At 40.1% G+C, this 19,739-nt stretch overlaps 2 protein-coding genes across 2 annotated transcripts in view; both read left to right on the top strand.

Moving 5' to 3' along the window:
- Window positions 1–2,509, top strand: part of abhd17b (abhydrolase domain containing 17B, depalmitoylase) — a 23,947-nt gene extending 21,438 nt beyond the window's left edge. The window contains exons 3-4 of the mRNA XM_037680506.1: window positions 1,524–1,703; window positions 2,242–2,509. Of these exons, the coding sequence (XP_037536434.1) occupies window positions 1,524–1,703; window positions 2,242–2,461 (400 nt within the window). The 3' untranslated portion in view covers window positions 2,462–2,509. The remainder of the gene's footprint in view (window positions 1–1,523; window positions 1,704–2,241) is intronic.
- A 10,138-nt stretch (window positions 2,510–12,647) lies between these two features.
- Window positions 12,648–19,739, top strand: part of cemip2 (cell migration inducing hyaluronidase 2) — a 22,272-nt gene continuing 15,180 nt past the window's right edge. Inside the window, exons 1-3 of the mRNA XM_037680505.1 lie at window positions 12,648–12,981; window positions 13,080–13,220; window positions 14,100–14,667. Of these exons, the coding sequence (XP_037536433.1) occupies window positions 12,648–12,981; window positions 13,080–13,220; window positions 14,100–14,667 (1,043 nt within the window). The remainder of the gene's footprint in view (window positions 12,982–13,079; window positions 13,221–14,099; window positions 14,668–19,739) is intronic.

Genomic DNA, 19,739 nt, shown 5'->3' with positions numbered 1-19,739 from the left:
TTTTGCTGAAACGTTTCACCTTCCATCCGGAGGGCTTCATCAGTCAATGAAACACACAAAACTGATTTTTTTTCCCCCAAACAGCTTACTCCAAAGTGGTACTGCTTTGTTTCACTTTGGAGTAAGCTGTTTGGGGGAGGAATCAGTTTTGTTGTGCGTTTCCTTGACTGATGAAGCCCTCCGGATGGAAGGTGAAACGTTTCAGCAAAAAAAGAAACTGTCCAGATGACCTGACTGAAAAATGTTGGATTAAATACCACAAATTTGACATTTTTATACAACTTATTGCCCTTTTAAATGCTTGTAAGCAGTAAAACAAGTCTCAGTACCACTTGTTACCTGAGAAGTCAGCCACCCCTCAGTGTTGGAGGCTTTCGTGCCCGTCAGTCTGCAGTCATTCTTTCCAAGCTGTGCCAATATTTTTACCACTGTTTATATGCTGAGGACCGGCTGACACGGACAGTAAACAGTTCCTTTTATTCCTGCTGAGGTTTGACTGCAAGACTGACGCAGTGTACATTTTCACGTTGTCTCAACTTTGTGTCTCTGCACTTCATGTGTTTGCTTTTTGTAGCAACAAACCTACATTAACATGGTTCCCTTTTTAAAGCGTGTGTGATAATCCATCACAGTAGATGAGCACTGCCAGACTCGAGTGTTCGTGTATATTATAGATATTAGAGGCTGTAGTGTTAAGCCTGTAATGTTGGTTTTTGTGTCTTTAATAACGGAGTGGGGCAGGGGTTTGTGTGGCTCTTAACAGTTTATTTAGCACAGCTCTGCCATGCTGCAGTAGAGACAGTGTTGCAGTGTTCTCAAAGTAGGCTCCAGGACGTCAGCTGACTGCTTGCTACAGTGGGTCACGTTAGCTATAATCAGCTGAGGAATGTCTTCTCCTTTTTCTCTCTTCCCCTCTGAATTTATCCCTCACCCACAAGCCTGTACTCGTGTCATTTTGTGTTCTGTTTTTCTCATTTTTCTCTCCTTGATCAGTCATGAGACCACAGTGATGAGTCCTTTCTATAATCGCCTCAGCTTTGACTTGTTTAAATGTAGTTTTAAGAGAACCACTACTTGGTGAGGTTTGTGCTCATGTTGAGCATGCCTGTTTATACAGAGCTGTGTGTTTGCTTATACAGCAGCATGTAGGGGAAATGAGAAAAGGATGAAAGTTCATCCATTTTTTATTTATTTATTTTTTGACAAGCTTTACTTTTCTGAGTCACATCACAGGATGAAAGACAAATGTTAATTTACTTATTGCACGATGAGTAAAAAGTTTTGAGACTGATAACAGAATGCTAGTCTGTGAATTGAGATAAATTATTCATCTTTTTTATTCTTTCCGTCAATCAGCTTTTATTAATTGACTAATGGTCTTATTGGAGGCTTGCCAACGTTTTGTTGAACAGGCAGAATGTATTTGCTCATGTCTGATACCCTGTACTATAAATATAGTCTTGCTGATAAAAGCACAAGATTTTCAATCCGTTTATCTTAATTTTCTGTGTTCTCTCTTCTAGATACGGCATCCGTCCAGAGAGTGTGATTGTGTACGGTCAGAGCATTGGCACAGTGCCCTCTGTGGACCTAGCTTCTCGCTACGAGAGTGCCGCAGTCATCCTCCACTCCCCGCTCACCTCCGGCATGAGAGTGGCTTTCCCTGACACAAAGAAGACCTACTGCTTTGATGCCTTTCCAAAGTGAGTGGACTGAGCAGATGACATGTGAAAACGGGGCTAAGTCAGAGTCAGAGATTCTTTATTGTCATTCGCACCTCATGTGGTACATGTGGTGGAGCGAAATTATGTACACAGGGTCCCAGTTACATCCAACAATAAAATGTAAAAGAAAAACAGTAATAACATCTAAGATATGAACTAAGAAAAACATAAACTAAATATACACCAAGCACTCATAACATAAAAACATTATTATTAACATAAATGTATGTTATCCACATGAAGGTATGCCTGTTTAGGCTGAAAACAGATGATCTACGTCTAAACATGCAGCAAACTGCATCAGGGGAAAAGACACAGCACACGTTTGACAGGAAACTCTTTCCTTTACTGATAAGATTTTCAATAGCATCACCTGCTGGTCAATTAGTGATATAGCTCTGCTTTAGTTTTCTTTCTCATTGCTGCAGCAGTTGCATCAAAGTCTTAATTTTTATCTACGTATGAACTCGTATTAATATATTTTTCCCTCTTTTTAAAAAAAACAACAACCTCAAAGCATTGACAAGATTTCCAAGGTAACGTCACCGATCCTCGTGATCCACGGTACGGAGGACGAGGTCATCGACTTCTCGCACGGCCTGGCTCTATACGAACGCTGTCAGCGCCCCGTGGAGCCACTCTGGGTGGAGGGGGCCGGGCACAACGATGTGGAGCTCTACGGACAATACCTGGAGAGGCTCAAACAGTTTGTTGCACACGAGCTGGCCAACTTGTAGAGGTGCTCAAAGAAAAAGAAAAGCTGTGGAATGATTAAAGGAGAAATGGCGTCTGTTTGCATAAAACTAATTTTGTGGTGACTGACTCATAATCAAGGTCCTCTTCTCCAACGGCCTCCAGTTGTCCAAGGACCAATCATCTTCTCCACACCTGCAGACCTTGAAGTTGCCATTTATTTTATTTTTGCTTGAGGTTTTTTTATATCATCTTCAACCTTACCTCTTGTATGACTGAGGAAGTTGAGATGTTCACTCACAACATAAGATGTGTTCATGCAATAAGAACAATGTAATGAACACGCGTCGTACTTTTTCTTTCTGCCTTTTGAGAAGGACGTGGTCCACAGTTCTTAATGTAGACCACCACTCTTGGAAAATGGCCTTTTCACAAACTACTTGCTCTAAACCCACTGGACTCTGCAGGACTCTTGAGTTCCTCACAATATTTAATTGTCTTTGCTTTATATTTTTATATCCTACATAATGTTTGCACACATCATTTGTCACCCAAGAGCTTATCAAGACGAACTGAAATATATAAAGTTGTGCCAGTTTTGCCAAACGTTAAATACATTGCAGAGACTTGTGCAAATAAAGACATGTGCTACTACTTAACACCTACAAACATTATGAGATTTGTTAGTTTTGTTAGGTCTGCATCTCTTTAGTTTTTAAATGATGCTGTTTGACGTCAGCCTTTATAGAAAAGATGCTCAGTGAACAGCTGACTAGATGTCAGGATTGTTTCCACCTCTGTCACCTAAACTGTTGTAACTTAGTCTGATGTGATGTATCGTTGCTTTAAACCAGTTGTCACACTGCTGTTGATGAACACGAGATTTAGAGAAGATGTTGGGCATCTTTTGTGGGAGAAAAAGAAGCCTGGACCTTTATGGAGTAATTCACCTGGATGTAGTGGCTCCTCTGAAGCCCAGTTCTGACTGTAATGTTTGTTCGTTTGGGTCTTAATACATCGAGTGAAATAATGTGTAGTGATTCTGACAGATCTCCCTAACTGGATCAGATCTGGACATTTGTACCTTTATATGATATGATAAAACTACTGTAAGCGCTGCTGCCAGTAATCTGATTACAACTTAAACCACTAATGCCAACCAGGAGGAGCTGGAAATGTTACGGTCACTGTTGGTGTTGAATCATTTTTCAGTTTAGGGAGTTGGAAATATTAAAACATGGTATTTTTCTATATTTTTTTGCCGCCAGCAGGTCAGAACTAAACACTGAATTGGTTTTTGACTTGTTCCGGACAATTAGCTTTGTTTAGGTGGCTAGCTCAGCATTAAAGGCCTCCATCAGGCAGTTTATTTACTTTGTCTTAATTTTATTTTTTTTCCTGCATGATGTTTCCAAATCCACTGTTGCATGATTTGCTCTTTAATGCTGAGAGAGGCTAATGAAGCACTAGCTACTCTACATACCATGATCAGTGGTTATCCTTTGGTTTTGGCCTGTTGCAATGTAATTTATTTATTTTATTTTTCTGTATCAAACTTAAGCCTGCATCCACAAAATAACACCAACATGCCAACTGGTGCTACTGTGAACCTTCAGGTTTGACGACTCTCCTGTTGAGAGGCAGAAACAGCTTTTAGATTTTTTACACAGACCGAGATCAGGATCAGTTTTTGTCATCTTACTCTAATTACATTCTTATTTTACTTATAACTAGTACATTTTAATTTCCACTGTAACATGCTTAGCAAATTGTTTTTGTAATTTTTTTTCCCCCACAAGCATCTACCAGCTGGATGTTTGATTTCTTCTAAAACTCCATGAGGTTGTCGTTCAGATAGCCTTTTGTACCGAACACTCTTGACTGGTATAATCTGCTTACATTTGTATAGCATCTTTCAATACAAACTGTATTAATGACAATATAGTAATTTTACCATGGATATGGAAAATAAAACCTGTATTTGAGAAAATTTTTAAGTTGTGACAGAAATTATTATTTTTTGTAAAGATGGTTTAAAAATATTTTCTGATCTGTGTTTATTACAAAAAGCTTTGAATGATCTGGATTAGTTCTTTGGAGTACTTTGGTGTTCTCAGGACAAATTGACAAAATAATACATCGACTGAGACATCACAGAATGGAAAGTGAGGTCAAAGGGCAGTTCATCAGATAAACTAAAATTTAGTGTAGTACTAGTATCTGAGTGATCACCCAATTTATACTAAACAGGTTTTGTAAATGAGTCCTTGTGGCTCAATGAGGCTAACCTGTTTAAATAAATGTTGAATGAATTAGTAACAGACAATATCTTTAAAATATTTGCCAATTTGCAGCAACGCTGTTAGCTAAGTATCCTGTGTTCCATTAGTCAACTTTTTAACAAGTTTCAGGAAATAATCACTGGACGTACATCTACAAATGCTAGCCACAATGGTCAGCTGACCTTATAATTAGACCTTATTGCCACATGTGCTCAAATTTGGTGTGATTGTAGCTGTCGTTCACATCCGAGTTCTACTGAATGTGAGGTAGTTGTCTAAAGCTTTACCTTTTGGAGTCAACCCTGAAGCACAAATATCTATAATTCAGCTAATTTCAAAGCTACTTAGCCAAAGTTTGGCACTCGTACTTTGAGTGCAACACATTGCGTGACGTCTCTTTTTGAAACTAATAAAGAAATGTGAAGTTTAAACTATTACAGTCACAAGGATAGTGATGAACCATTTCCTTTTTAAACCAGCAGGCAGCAGTGTGGTTCAGACACCCCCTCAACATGAAACCCTCCTGTTCACTCCATGAAAACCAACATCTATAAAACTTGGGATAAATGCTTTGAGTTGGAAGCAGAATTAAATCGACTGCATAAGATAACATGAGTAGTAGGTGTTGCACAAATATGGCTCTGAACTCTCGGCTACAGTAATTATTTAGTTTCTATGTTAATTGTATTGATTTTATTGGGTAATTGCATTTATGAACTCCAGTCTGAGCTGCAAATCACCAGTTTACAGTGGGTGATATTTTGGTGGAACGTTGCCATTTATTCCTGACAGGTTTAGCTCCTTCCTTTATTAATTACATTTCTTCATCTGATTAAACTCACAAGCTGATTTAAAAACAGCCACACTTGTGATTGTTTCTATGGGGACTTGAAGATGGCTAAAACAGGGGTAGGCGTACGGAAATTTTCCAGGTCGTCCAGCGAACAACCTTGTGACAGAGTCTGGTTGTCCTCCAAATTTTTGGGTTGTCTGCAATCTACAACAAAGAAGGCAAAACATCTCAAGAAAAATGAAATTTAATAGGTATTAGTTTACTATATACAAATGTTCTCAGTCAGCCTTCTTGAGGCCTGCTTGGAATTTCCAAGCGAGTGTCGAATTCTTTCAGGAGCTGCTCGAGCAGAACTTCCTCGTCCTACTCATCCTCTTCCTCCTCAGACTTTGCAAGAGAGACAATTGCAGTGTATTTTAGGCAGAGATTAAAGCAGAAAATAAAACACACAGACAGAATTTTTTTCTACATTTAGAGGTTAACCAAGCACTTATTGACATTCTGGAGGAAGAGAGGGGTTTTAACAACTATTCTGTAGTTTTATTTTGTTTTTCAATGGAGGGGTTGTCGGATGCAGTATATATATATATATATATATATATATATATATACAGCACAGAAAGTCCTTTGCAGAATATAAATTAACATAAAATATTTTATTTTTAATTTGCCAGACTGACAAGATTAATTATTATTTCATTCAAAGAGATTATATTTACAGGATTTCAGCTGCTCATTTACAGTTTTTCTCAATTGTTTACACAAAACTGGTACTTGAGACACAATGACCACATGTAAATTATGCACAACCCCCTGAACATATTCTGCTAAAGCACAATTCCTGCTTTACACTCAAACTGAAGTTCTAAAACACACTTTAAAAAAAAAAAAAACGCTACACACAATTGTCTACATTTGGCACAAATTTCCTGAAGAAAATCTCTTGTTTTCACAAGGAACACACTGTTAATCAAATTTCTAAAGTTAATTGCACTACTATGCACACCAACTCATCACATGGGCAAACACCCATCACACACTTTTACAATTAGCAATCAGAGCTTTAGCATGAAAGGGCAACAGGTGAGCTCTTCTGTTTTGGAGCAATGGATGCAACAAAACAGAGGCAGAGCCAGAGGAGTGAGAGTAAGAGGAGGAGGATGAAGACGAGGATAAGGAAGGCCAAGGACCATAATCTCTGATGAGATTAAATTCAAGTTCAAGTAGGTTTATTGTCATTTCACCACATGGTACATGAGGTGGAACGAAATTATGTACACAGGGTCCCATTTAAATCGAACAATAGCAAAAATATAAAGTGGAAAAAGAAACTGAAAGTAAGGATCTATGATACAAACTAATATATATGTTAAACGAACGCCAAACAGTATACTCTAACGTTATCTCCCAGTTGTTCAACCTGTGCTGTACCTCTGATGATCTCATTCCTAATCTTATCACTCCTAAGGAGAACCTCAACATCTTCATTTCCTCCACTTCCAGTTCTTTCTCCTGTCTTTTTGTCAATGACACTGTCTCCAGACCAGACAACATAACTGGTCTCACCACTTTTTACTGTCTTGTAAACTTTTCCTTTGACCTTTACTGACACCCTTTTGTTGCAAATCACTTCTAAAACTTTTCTCCATCCACTCCATCCTGCCTGGACGCTCTTTGTTACCTCTTTACTACAGTCCCCATTTTTCTGGACAGTGGACCTCAAGTGCTTGGAGTCCTGCACCTTTGTGACCTCTGCTCCTTGTAGCCTCACTGTTCCACTGGCCTCCCTCTCATTCACACACTCTGTCTTACCACGGCTGACTTTCATTCCCTTTCTTTCAAGTGCATACCTTCACCTCTCCAAGTTCTCTTCCACCTGTTCCTTGTTCTCACCACATATCACAATATCATCTGCAAACATCATAGTCCATGGGGATTCCTGCATGACCTCATCTGTCGGTCCATCACCAGAGCAAACAAGAAGGGGCTCAGAGCCGATCCTTGATGCACTCCCACCTCCACCTTGAAGCTATCTGTCACTCCTACAGCACATCACACCATTGTCCTGCTGTCCTCATGCATCTCCGATGAGATACTTTTTTCGTTATAACGAGATACAGCTCAACAATAATTTTACTTTATGTGACATCTCTACGCTTGCGTGCTTAACATTCACAATGCAATTCATTTAATTTTATTATTATTATTATTTTACAAAAGTGCATTTTATTCTTGTTCAAGTGATTTTTTAAACATTATTATTTGAAGACATCAGAAGTGCTGCTAGGATCCTGAATCGTCAGGAGCCTTGCTCAGCTCAAAAATATTCGAGTTTTTATATGTTTACAGATTTTAAGACAAGATTTGCTGTACCAGTTTTCTGCCCATCTCTAGCTTTTTCCCACAAAATATAAACAAATTGAGACAAATCTAAATTTTTGTTTGCTGAGCGCATCAAGGCCCGGAAGCTAAATAACCATCGGCCGCTTCAGGCCCTCGTACATTTCCGTACATAGCCGTACATTTCCGTGATGAGTCTTCACTCCGCGCTTTTTTTGTTGATAATTTTTCCGACAGTCAGCGAACGCATCCTCACTTCCTTTCTGCGCCAAGCCACGCCTACTCTAGTCTCGGTGAGTTGGAGGGCTGACCGACGGACGGACGGACGGACGGCAGCCCATCGGAGGAAGAAGAGGGCGCATGAGGAGAAAGTAGGTTAATATAAAGGGACAAGAGAAGCTCGTCTGGGTGACTTCGTTGGTCTCACCAGCTCAGGGTGGAGGTTTCCTCACGGCTCGTCGGAGAGCGAATGGACAGAGCGGTCAAGGAGCCTCTTCACCAACGGCAGAGCTCGCGGTCCGCCCGGACCTTTACACTGACTGCGTGTCGGTCCGTCAACCGTTGGGGGTGGAAGAGGATTCACCGGGTGATCCATTGTTTTCTCATGAGGGGGCTTCTTTACCAGCATTTGTAAGTTTAAAGCTGAGACGAGTCGCAGCTAATGCTACACAAGTTGTTGCTACAAGTCCCAACTGTTACTACAAGTTAAGGTAGTTGCGTTCTTTCATTTCTTTAAAGTTCCTATTTTCTGTTATGTCGGAAACCAGTCACTCTCATTAAATACAGAGCGGTTTTTTTAATTTTTATAACAGCGACTAAGTGTCGCATGCATTGCCCATAATAGACTCATAAATAACAAAATGCATCCGTGATTGAACTCGTGTTGTGGCTCAACTTGGACCAGCTGTTCAGTTGTAGAGACTTGACAGTGCAGACATCAGGGACTGTCTGCAACCAGTGTCCAACAAGAGGCCAGGGAGACATTACAGCTGAGGAATGTGTGATTGTCTGCCCCGCTTGGACTCACTCCTGCTCATCTGTTTGATATTCAGTAGCTTTAAGATCAACACACTGGATGAGGGTGGAATCCCCTGGTTTTTATCCAACACAGCATATTTCTTGGATTTAGTTTGGCTCCATTTTATTGTGAAGAATTAAAACATAGCTACATGAAGTTAGACTCGTCCCTTATCAAGAGATACTGCCCATCCAAAACAATGGACCATCAGCATCCCTTTGTGAAAAAGTGAAGTATCCATCCTATAATAAAAGTACTACAAGTTTGTCTTGGAATATTCAAGTTGTAAAATTTCCAAAACATGTTTTCCCACCTCCATTGTGCATCGCTTTGTTTACTAGTTGAAGAGGTTTGTTGTTTCTCTTGGAAAAAGTGATGACTAATTGGCCTGTCAAGACAATGGTCATTGAGTGTTTTTCAGTGGCTAAATGATGCATTTGTGCCTCTTTGACTGTGAGGCACTGTTGCATGACCAGGTTGCCTCCAACAATACACCCATTTTTCTGTAAGGTACTTGTACTGAGAGCACCTGCTAACTACAACTCCCAGTTCTGAAAAAGATGGGACGTTGCGTAAAATAAATAAACAACAGAATGCAATGATTTGTAAATCTCATAAACCCCTAATTTATTCACAGCGGAACATAGCAAACGCATCAAATGTTAAAACTAATACCACTTCTAAGAAAAAACTAAGGCCATTTTGAATTTGATGGCGGCTACACATTTCAAAAAAGTTGACACGGGGGCAGCAAACGTCTTTAAATGTAAGTGGTATGATTAAGAAACATCTGGAGGAGGATTATGTAACTTAAGATTACGGTAACTGGCTTCAGGGCAAGAAGAGAAGTGGGTACAAAAACATTTTAGACAGGTTGAAACTCTCAAATGTAAAGATGGACCGAGGTTCACCAGTCTGCAAAAAACTGTCTAAGCAAAGTGGAATAATTTCAAAATAATGTTCTTCAAGTGAAAATTGTGACACATCCCCACATCAACAGTTTTTAATATCATAAAAAGATTTTAAGAATCAGGAGAAATGTATGTGCAAAGTACAAGATACTTGTGATCTTCAGGCTCTCAGGAAGCACCGATCTGATTTTGTTCTGGACATCACTGCATGGGTTTAGGAACACCTTCACAAATCCTTGTCTGCAAACACAGTTTGCTGTGCCATGCTGCTTAGAGGCACATCGTTGAAAGAAGAAGCATCATGTGATAACCACTACGAAACACTGAGGCCAAGTGGAAAACTGTTCTGTGGTGTGATGAATCAAAATTTTGAAAATATTTTTGCAAATCACCACTTCCTTTGTACTAAAGACAAGAAAATGTTAGTCATGAGTGCAGAACCTAAAAAGGCAAGCGAGGAAATCTGTGGTTTATCACTACTGATATCATAACATGATTCAACAGTAATTTAGGATTTGCATGTTTTTCTCATATTGTGCAGCTTACAGAGTCCGAGTTTCTTTATTTGTCATTCGCACGACATGTGGCTCATGCGGTGGAACAAAATTGTGTACACAGGGTCCCAGTTACATCCAACAAAAGGATTAAAATGTAAAAGAAAAACAGTAATAAGATCTAAGATATGAACTAAGAAAAACATCAACTAAAAATACACTAAGCACTAGTAGTGTAAAAACAATACGCCGAACAGCAGCATGAACATGAGTCTGTGTGAGCAGATGAGTACGAATGAACACAGCAACATGAAATAGATCAGCAGCGACATGAAATAGATCAGCAGCAACATGATGTGATTTTTCATAGTGATTATTCTAGTTAGAGATTCATGAGTCTTAACAGCTTCAGGGTAGAAGCTGTTCCTCAGTCTAGTGGTTCTACACGTAATGCTCTTCAACCTCCTTCCTGAGGGGATCGGGGCAAAAAGTGTGTGCTGGGTGAGTGGGGTCCTTCATGATGCAGGTGGCCCTCTTCCTGCATCTGGAGATGTAGATGTCTGTGATGGTGGGGAGGCTGACTCCAACAGTCTTCTGTGCAGCCTTCACCACTCTCTGCAAAGCTTTTCTTTCTGCAGCTGTGCAGCCTCCATGCCACATGTTGATGCTGGAGCACAGGATGCTCTCCACTTCACACCTGTAGAAGGAGGTGAGGACTGAGCTTCCCAGACTCAGTCACCTGAGGAAGTAGAGTCTCTGATGTGAGTTCTTGATCGGGCTGGTAGTGTTGTTGTAATGTCTCCTTTCTAAGATGATAAAACATATTAGCACGTTGCAATTTTAATAGACAAATGACATAACTAAAACTTCTGAGTTTGCAAGTGTATTCACTTTAACTCAGCCTGCTATGAGCATTTATTGTACTTTTTGCATTTTGGGAATAATATATATATATATATATATATATATATATATATATATATATATATATATATATATAAAACTGCTGTCTCACAGTGAAGCTCTAGTTCAGACTTGCTGGGGAGTTTTTGTGTTCCCCATGTGCTCACACAGGTTTTCTCCATATGCTTCGGTTCCTCCCACCCTCCACAAAAGTGCCCATTGTATAAGTTAATAGATGTTTCTAAATTGTGAGCTTGAGGGTGCATTGTTGTGTGTATCTTTGTGTGAGCACTGCTGCACTGGTATCACGTTCCCACGTCTCGACGAGTAACACTTCAAATGGGCAGCTCTCTTTTGAAAGTTTATATAAAACACACAGTAGCAAGTTGTGCCATTCTGGGTGTTTGATGAGGAAAATGCTTTTTCAGGTCTTTTTTTTTCCCCCTCTGCTGTCATTTCCTGTATGATTGGGTTTGCCTGGATACTGCCATTTGACCCTTCAATGTGGGTTGTGCACATATTCTGGCTTAGGTTGTGTTTATGCAGTCATACAGACCCAACTCACCTCAGCAAAATGAACAGGAAGCTCACCCACACTAGAAAAGTGTCAGCACAATAAGCTGGATGAAGACTTCAAGTCAGTTTAGAGTTATGGGAGTCCACTGGAAATAAATCCAAATCCAGTATTCATGGACTTAGGTACTTTGTGATGGTTTCTCCATTTATGTAATAAACGGAGCAAAAACTTGAGCTCGAGCTGAAGCCGTCTCCTTCTTCCCTACTGTAATTGGTGCCATCTGTTTTGGCTGTATTTTGGTCTGAGGAATGTTGTGATCCATTTATTCTCAACTTGTTTGTTATTGCTGACAAGAGCAGCCGAAGTCATGCTGCTCAATACAAATCAGTCGAGGATAAGTTTTCCGTTTGGAAGAAAAGCTGAATCGTCTTTTTAAGATGCAGTCCCAGGATATTTACCTGGAGGTCCCAAACCAAGCTGCTTGGTGGGTAATTACTTGTCCCCCCCCCCCCCCCAGAATCATTTCCATTGCTTCCCTTGCCTCCTACTGTTTATTTTTTCTTTCATTCTTTATGCGCCCATACTGTCTTCTTCCTCTGCTTTGACCTTCTCTGCCTGATTTTTTTCATAATCACCCTTTCATTTCATCATTTGACACTTTATTCACTACTTTATTCAAACATGTTGTGTAATGTAAGCATATTGAGCTATCTGATCAACGGACTGGAAAAAAATTGAACTATTTTGGTTGAGTAGAAACTTTGAAGAGACAGAAATGATCTTGTACTGTACGTAAGCACTATAAATGCACATAACACATTGTAAGTAACTTTTTTTTTTACATTTTGAATTAATAGAAATCTGAACAATCTATGACTTGATGTAGTTGTGGGGGACCCCCCCCCCCCCCTTTGAATTTCTTGTCTTACACTCCTTCGTTCCCCACCCCTCAGGTAAGCGGACGAGTATACCATGCCGACAAGCGATGGTCCCAGCCGCTTTCCCGTGTTTGTGGCTCCGACTCACGGCAACCATACAAGGTGTCCTGGTTATGTTCCGGGACGGGTGGCTCCTGTCCGCTCACCTCCACCTTCCAAAGCTCCACCGCCTCCACCGTTGAAACCACGCGGCCCACCACAGCAGCAACAAATTACACTAAGCCTGAATGAAGAAAACCACCGTAGGGAACACGCTCAGAACCTCCAGCGACGGAAGAACACTCTTATTTGTTGTGGAGTGTCACTGGGTGCATTCTTCTTTACACTCATACTTGTCCTCAGTCTTAAAAGTGGAAATGTGCTAGATGGTTGGTATTATAAACTCAAATCCTTGTGAATGTTCTTGTATATAGTTCTGTGTACTTGTTGGGCTTTCCAGTATATCACTGATGGATCATGTTTACAGAGAATTGTCCAGACCACAACCCATCTCTAAGTAGTTGGAATCCAGGTCTCCAACCAGACAAAGCTGTTGTTGTCAAGAGAGGTCATTTGTTTAGACTGGAATCCTCTGCCACATTTCATTCACTTACCATTCAATCAGGAGGTAAGAATATTAAGATGCAGTAGTTATTAAGTTATTAGGACCAAATCCCATTTCACTTCTTCCTATTACCTTTTAGTCTTATTTATTATTTATTTGTTATTTCTGTGTGTTTTGTACATTCTGCAAAGGGGACTGTGTCTGATTTTTTTGTTTGTTGTGTAAGGCAAAAGGATGGGCCTTTTTAACCTTGAAGAACATTTTTTTTTAAGTTTTTTTTTTGGGGTGGGGGGGGCATGCTTTAAACTAAGGGGTATGAGTTAGGCTTGCACAAAAAAAATCACAACTTTATTTCTTGTAATGCTTAGTTTGTTGTGATCTGATATTTTACATTTGATATTATTATCAATATCTCTAACAGGCATAAATCAAAAGCAAAAACAGAGTTGTATTTCTTTAAACATATTTTTCTGTCCTAACAACCACTGTAATATCTAGTTTGATTCATCCTTATCTGTTGTAGTTTGCTTTTGTATGCTTGATAACTTCTTTTACTTGTCATGTAAGGACATAGTGGCATGCTACTCTTTCTTCTTCTTTCAGCTGTTCCATTTTTAGGGGTCACTACTGCAAGTCCTCCTCCTACATTCATCCTCCTACATCTCACTTAGTACTCATTCCAACTACCTTCATGTCCTCTAACTGCATCCATATATCTCCTCTTTGGCCTTCCTTTGTCTTTTTCCTACTTTGTATGACTTCAAATTAAAAGCCATGGGGTAGAGGTAACTGTAGGAAATGGGATTTGATTTAACTAGTATTTTGAATTGTAATGATGTGGATTTAGACTTCAAGATGTAATGTCTTAATTACATTCACCAGTTGTATGTCAATTGTAAATTTTTTAGCAAGCCCTCCTTGTTTTCTTCTGATTTCTTTCAGGTCAGGTAGTTTTTGCTGACAGTGTTGACGCTTCTAATAACATAACCTTAAGGACTCATCACATTCTCATAGAAGATGGCGGAGCCCTTCATATTGGGTCACCCAAATGCCGCTACCGTTCTCGTGCAACCATTGCCCTTATAGGCCGCTCAGACAACAAGGCTATCCCTGAGGTTCCAGGCCTGGGCCGCAAATTTATTGGCGTTAAAAGCGGGGGAACTCTAGAGCTGCATGGTACTGAGAGAGTTTCCTGGTCACTGCTAACCCGAAGCATCCCAACATCTGGGCTTTCCACGGGGGGTTATGCCTTCCAGAAGAACTTCAGCCGGGGCATCAACCTGCGTGTGTTTGACCAAGACACATCTGCTTTGCTCTTCGACAGACGTTATGACACTCACGAGTCCCGTAACGACAGTCATTGGCTCACCCAGCTCCTACGTTCCCTGCCAGAAGGCCGCATAGTTGCACTGGCTGTGGGAGACTCTGCTGTCAAAAATTTGTTAGATGAAACCAAGAATGCCTTTAAGGAGATACTTGGCAGCAGATTTTCTTATGATCTCAAATACAGGTAAGAGTACAATACCAGTACACAATGATTGTTTGTTTGTATTCTTCCCATGGGAGGTGTACTGAATGTTAAACACATAAACATGTGCAAGTGTGTTTTGGTTTTTATCTGTGTTAACAATGTGTCAACTCTTATAAAGGATTTGTATTGCTCCTCTATTCGTGTTCAGTGCAAATGTCTTTTGCACTGTTTCATTGACCTTGGTCTCCTGGGGCTGATAAAGAAGGTTAATGGGTTTTTCTCAGACAGCTTCAAACAGTCTCACCTTTGAAGCCACAGCACTTGGACTGAGAATACAAACTTTCTGTTTTCGTTCCTGTCCTCCCTGGAAAAATGTCCTTTTTGTGAATTGTTTCATTTGGCATGTACCCTTGAATCCAGTTGCTCGTCTTCCTGTTTCCCATGTGTTTTTTGCTGTATCGCACTTCAACAGAACAAGGAAGCACGTACAGGATAACATGGCCAAGGTCAAAGTTTAAGGGATTTATACAAAATTGGCAATTCAGGGGATTGTATGTCTCAAGCTTTTTAACTGAAAAGAACAGATACAGACGTGTTTACAGACTGTAGTCCTGCTCATATGGATTAATGGTAAATCTAACAAAACAATGCAAGAGGGTTTTAATTTTTACTTTTACATTAGATTTTCTGTTACTGCCAATCAAACACAAGAATGTACAAGATCAGCACTTTGAAGTGTGTTCTCTGCAGCCAGACCTGCTTAAGTCCTTAGTTGACTGAAGCCAGATTATATTTCAGCTCTTCCAGTGTCCCATTCCACTTCTGTGGTGGATGCCAAAGCATTGTAGGGTTTTTCAACCACACAGCAATGCTCTGTGTATAGTCAGTGGTACATGTAGGTGTTCTTTAGTATAATTTTGAAACCACTTTCTTGTTTTAATCTGTGTTTTAGATTTGCTTGATGTAGACAGTTTGTGTTAATTTATCCATCCATCCATTATCTTTTACCCACTTCGTCCTTTTTGGGTCACGGGGGGGGGGGGGGGGGGTCACTGGTGCCCATGTCCAATTATCACTGTATGAGTGGCAGCGGACACCCTGGACAGGTCTCCAGTCCATCACAGGGCCATATAGAGACAAATGAGACAACCATTCACACTGTCACTCACACCTAGGGACAAGTTAGAGTTAACAATCAGACTAACGTGCGTGTTTTTGGTCTGTGGGAGGAAACCGGAGTATCTGGAGTAAACACACACATGCACAGACAGAACATGCAAACTTCACCCAGAAAGGTCCCTGGCCGATATTTGATCTGGTGACCTTCTTACTGAGAGGCAACAGCTGTACCAACTGCTCCACCGAGCGTATTTATGTAGTTTGATGTATTGCTGACGTTGAGTGATATGGTCTGAAAGTTAAGTAATTGAAGTCATCTGTTAGTGTAAGCAATGATGAACCAAATGAGGTGCTGTTTTTTGAAAAATATTTTATTCTTGTGTCAGTACTGTAACTCCTTGCACATTTTATGACCTACTATACTATAGTTGACTTATCCACCCATTCATTGTGAAAAAATAGGTGTGTCAAATGTGTTGACTCGTGCTGTACTGTTTTGTTTTTTTTAATGGAAATATAACGTGTAACCATTTTTCCCGGTCACATTGAATATTTCAAAGGTTGGTTTCAGTGGCGTCATCAGTCCTTCCTGGCATAAATGAATCTTGATATGGGCTGCTGACCTCCCTCTTTAATCTTTGTCTCAATAGCACGCATTCACATGCATAACATGCATTTCTGCTGGTCTGTAGTGAATTCACCTCTGACTTCCTCATGGTTATTCCAGTCAGACAATGAAGCTATTCCAAAATGATCAAATCACGGATGAGGCTGAAAGGACAAACAGGGTGGATCCTGTTTATTAGTTAGAGCCACTATTACAGTACAGGGCCTGTAATAAACAGGAATACATGTTTAAATTGTTGTTTTGCCAACTACAAACCGGATTCCAAAAAAGTTGGGACACTAAACAAATTGTGATGAAAAACTTCATGCTGAATGCAATGATGTGGAGGTGCCAACATCTAATATTTTATTCAGAATAGAACACAAATCACAGATCAAAAGTTTAAACTGAGAGAATGTATCATTTTAAGGGAAAAATATGTTGTTTTCAAATTTCATGGCATCAACAAATCCCAAAAAAGTTGGGACAAGTCCATTTTTACCACTGTGTGGCATCCCCCCTTCTTCTTACAACACTCAACAGACGTCTGGGGACAGAGGAGACCAGTTTCTCAAGTTTAGAAATAGGAATGCTCTCCCATTCATGTCCAATACAGGCCTCTAACTGTTCAATCGTCTCGGGCCTTCTTTGTCACACCTTCCTCTTTATGATGCGCCAAATGTTCTCTATAGGTGAAAGATCTGGACTGCAGGCTGGCCATTTCAGTACCTGGATCCTTCTCCTACGTAGCCATGATGTTGTGATTGCTGCAGAATGTGGTCTGGCATTATCGTGTTGAAAAATGCAGGGTCTTCCCTGAAAGAGATGACATCTAGATGGGAGCATATGTTGTTCTAGAACCTGAACATAGTTCTCTGCATTAATGGTGCCTTTCCAGACATGCAAGCTGCCCATGCCACAAGCACTCATGCAACCCCATACCATCAGTGATGCAGGCTTCTGAACAGAGCGTTGATAACAACTTCGGCTATCTTTGTCCTATCTGGTCCAGATGACATGGCGTCCCAGTGTTCCATAAAGAACTTCAAATCGTGACTCATCTGACCACAGAACAGTCTTCCATTTTGCCACACTCCATTTTAAATGACCCCTGGCTCAGTGCAAACGTCAGCTTGTGGAGCTTGCCTAGAAATGACTTCCTCTTTGCACTGTAGAGTTTCAGCTGGCAATGGCGGATGGCACGGTGGATTGTGTTCACTGTCAATGATTTCTGGAAGTATTCCTGAGCCCATTCTGTTATTTCCTTGACAGTGGCATTCCTGTTTGAGGTGCAGTGACGTTTAAGGGCCCGGAGATCACGAGCATCCAGTAGAGTTTTACGGCCTTGACCCTTACGCACAGCGATTGTTCCAGATTCTCTGAATCTTTTGATGATGTTCTGCACGGTTGATGATGATAACTTAAAAATCTTTGCTATTTTACGCTAGGTAACACCATTCTGGTATTGCTGCACTATCTTTCTGTGCAACAATGGTGGAATTGGTGATCCTCTTACCATCTTGGCTTCTGAGAGACATTGACACTCTGAGATGCTCTTTTTATACCCAGTCATGTTGTCAATGAACCTAATTAGTGTTAATTGGTCTTCCAGCTGTTCGTTATATGCTCAATTTCCTTTTTCCAGCCACTTATTGCTACTTGTCCCAACTTTTTTGGGATTTGTTGACACTGAAATTTTGAATCAACATATTTTTCCTTTAAAATGTTACATTTACTCAGATTAAACTTTTGATCTGTCATCTATGTTATATTACGAATAAAATATTGACATTTGCCATCTCCACATCATTGCATTCAATTTTTATTCACAATTTGTTTAGTGTCCCAACTTTTTTGGAATCCGGTTTGTAGATCATTCTGAACAAAGACAAATATTACTATTTTGGAGTTGTGTTTTTCTACACATAAGAATCCTGTTGTGTTTGAACAAATCTGAAAATAATGACAGGATTAAATACAGTTTTTACCAAATTTAAGACGATCCAATTGTTGAAACACATGATCTTTATTGAAATCAGTGTCCTCTATTCTGAAACCACTATGACAGGGTTCATTACATTGGTTTAACTTGTACAGTTTGGTTATGTTCGGTTGGAGTAAGTCTGTGTTAAAAGTTTAACAAAGTTAAGACAGATCCTCTGGACGATTCCTTTTTGTGAGAAAAGTTCATTTTTCTGTGATAAAGTGCTCAAAGTTAGTGCCTTAGAATAAAACAGTGGTCTTAAAATATTATCCTCATCAGCAATAATTAATTATTTATTTATCTAATGGTGGCCAGTATAGAAGTAAGAAGCTACTTCTTAAGAAGATATAATATGTCATTTGAAACATTGAAAATGATTTAGGTCATTCGCCCTTCGAGGTCCACCCAGTTCCATTTTTTTCTTCACCCACACCCATAAAATTTGTCTGCTACAATGATTTTTTTTTACTTACTGTAGATATTGTAATGCTCTTTTTCAAAACATTTCCTGCTTCATAGTTTTCCACTGAATTAAAGATAATAACAAAGGATATGTATAATATATGCTACCTCACTGACGGATCCTTTTGTGTCTTCATCAAAGATTTTAGTTCCGCAGAGGCAGAGCTTAAATGGGGGGTTCCGCAGCAGTCCATCCTGGGTCCTCTCCTATTCTCTCTATACCTGCTGCCACTTGGTGCTATTTTCCGGAAACACAACATACCCTTTCACTTCTACGCTGATGACTGTCAAATTTACTTCCCCCTAAGACACAATTGCACATGCTCTATTCAACCTCTGCTTGACTGCCTGGCTGACATCAGGGACTGGATGGCTTTAAACTTCTTAAGTTTCAATGAAAAGAAGTCTGAAGTCATGTTGTTCCCTCCCAACGACACGATCACAAACCACTGCATCGACCTTTCCACTCTAACCCTGTCAGAAAAACAAAGAGTCACTAATCTGGGAGTGATAATGGACCCTTCCCTGAAACTTAACAATCATGTAAACATGATTGTTAAATCATGCTTCTTCCAACTGAGGCGGCTGTCTAAACTGAAGCCCATATTGTCCAAAAAGAACCTGGAGACAGTAGTACATGCATTCATTACATCTAGACTTGATTACTGCAATTCACTCCTGTTTGGTATCGGTCAGACCTCCATTGCACGACTACAACTGGTCCAGAATGCAGCAGCCCGATTTTTTTTTACCAGTACAGGCAAAAGAGAGCACATTACACCAGTTTTGGCCTCACTGCACTGGTTACCGGTTCACCTTCGAATCCAGTTCAAAATACTCCTGCATGTCTACAAATCGCTGAACAGTTTTGCCCCCCCATCTGCTACAGCCATATGTCCCACCACGTTCTCTGAGGTCAGCAGACCAGTTGCTCCTCAC

This window comes from Nematolebias whitei, chromosome 8, assembly GCF_014905685.2.
Source record: "Nematolebias whitei isolate Nwh7 chromosome 8, NemWhi1, whole genome shotgun sequence".
NCBI lineage: Eukaryota > Metazoa > Chordata > Actinopteri > Cyprinodontiformes > Rivulidae > Nematolebias > Nematolebias whitei.
The sequence above is the reverse complement of the archived record's forward strand: the minus strand, read 5'-3'. Positions and strand labels throughout refer to the sequence as shown.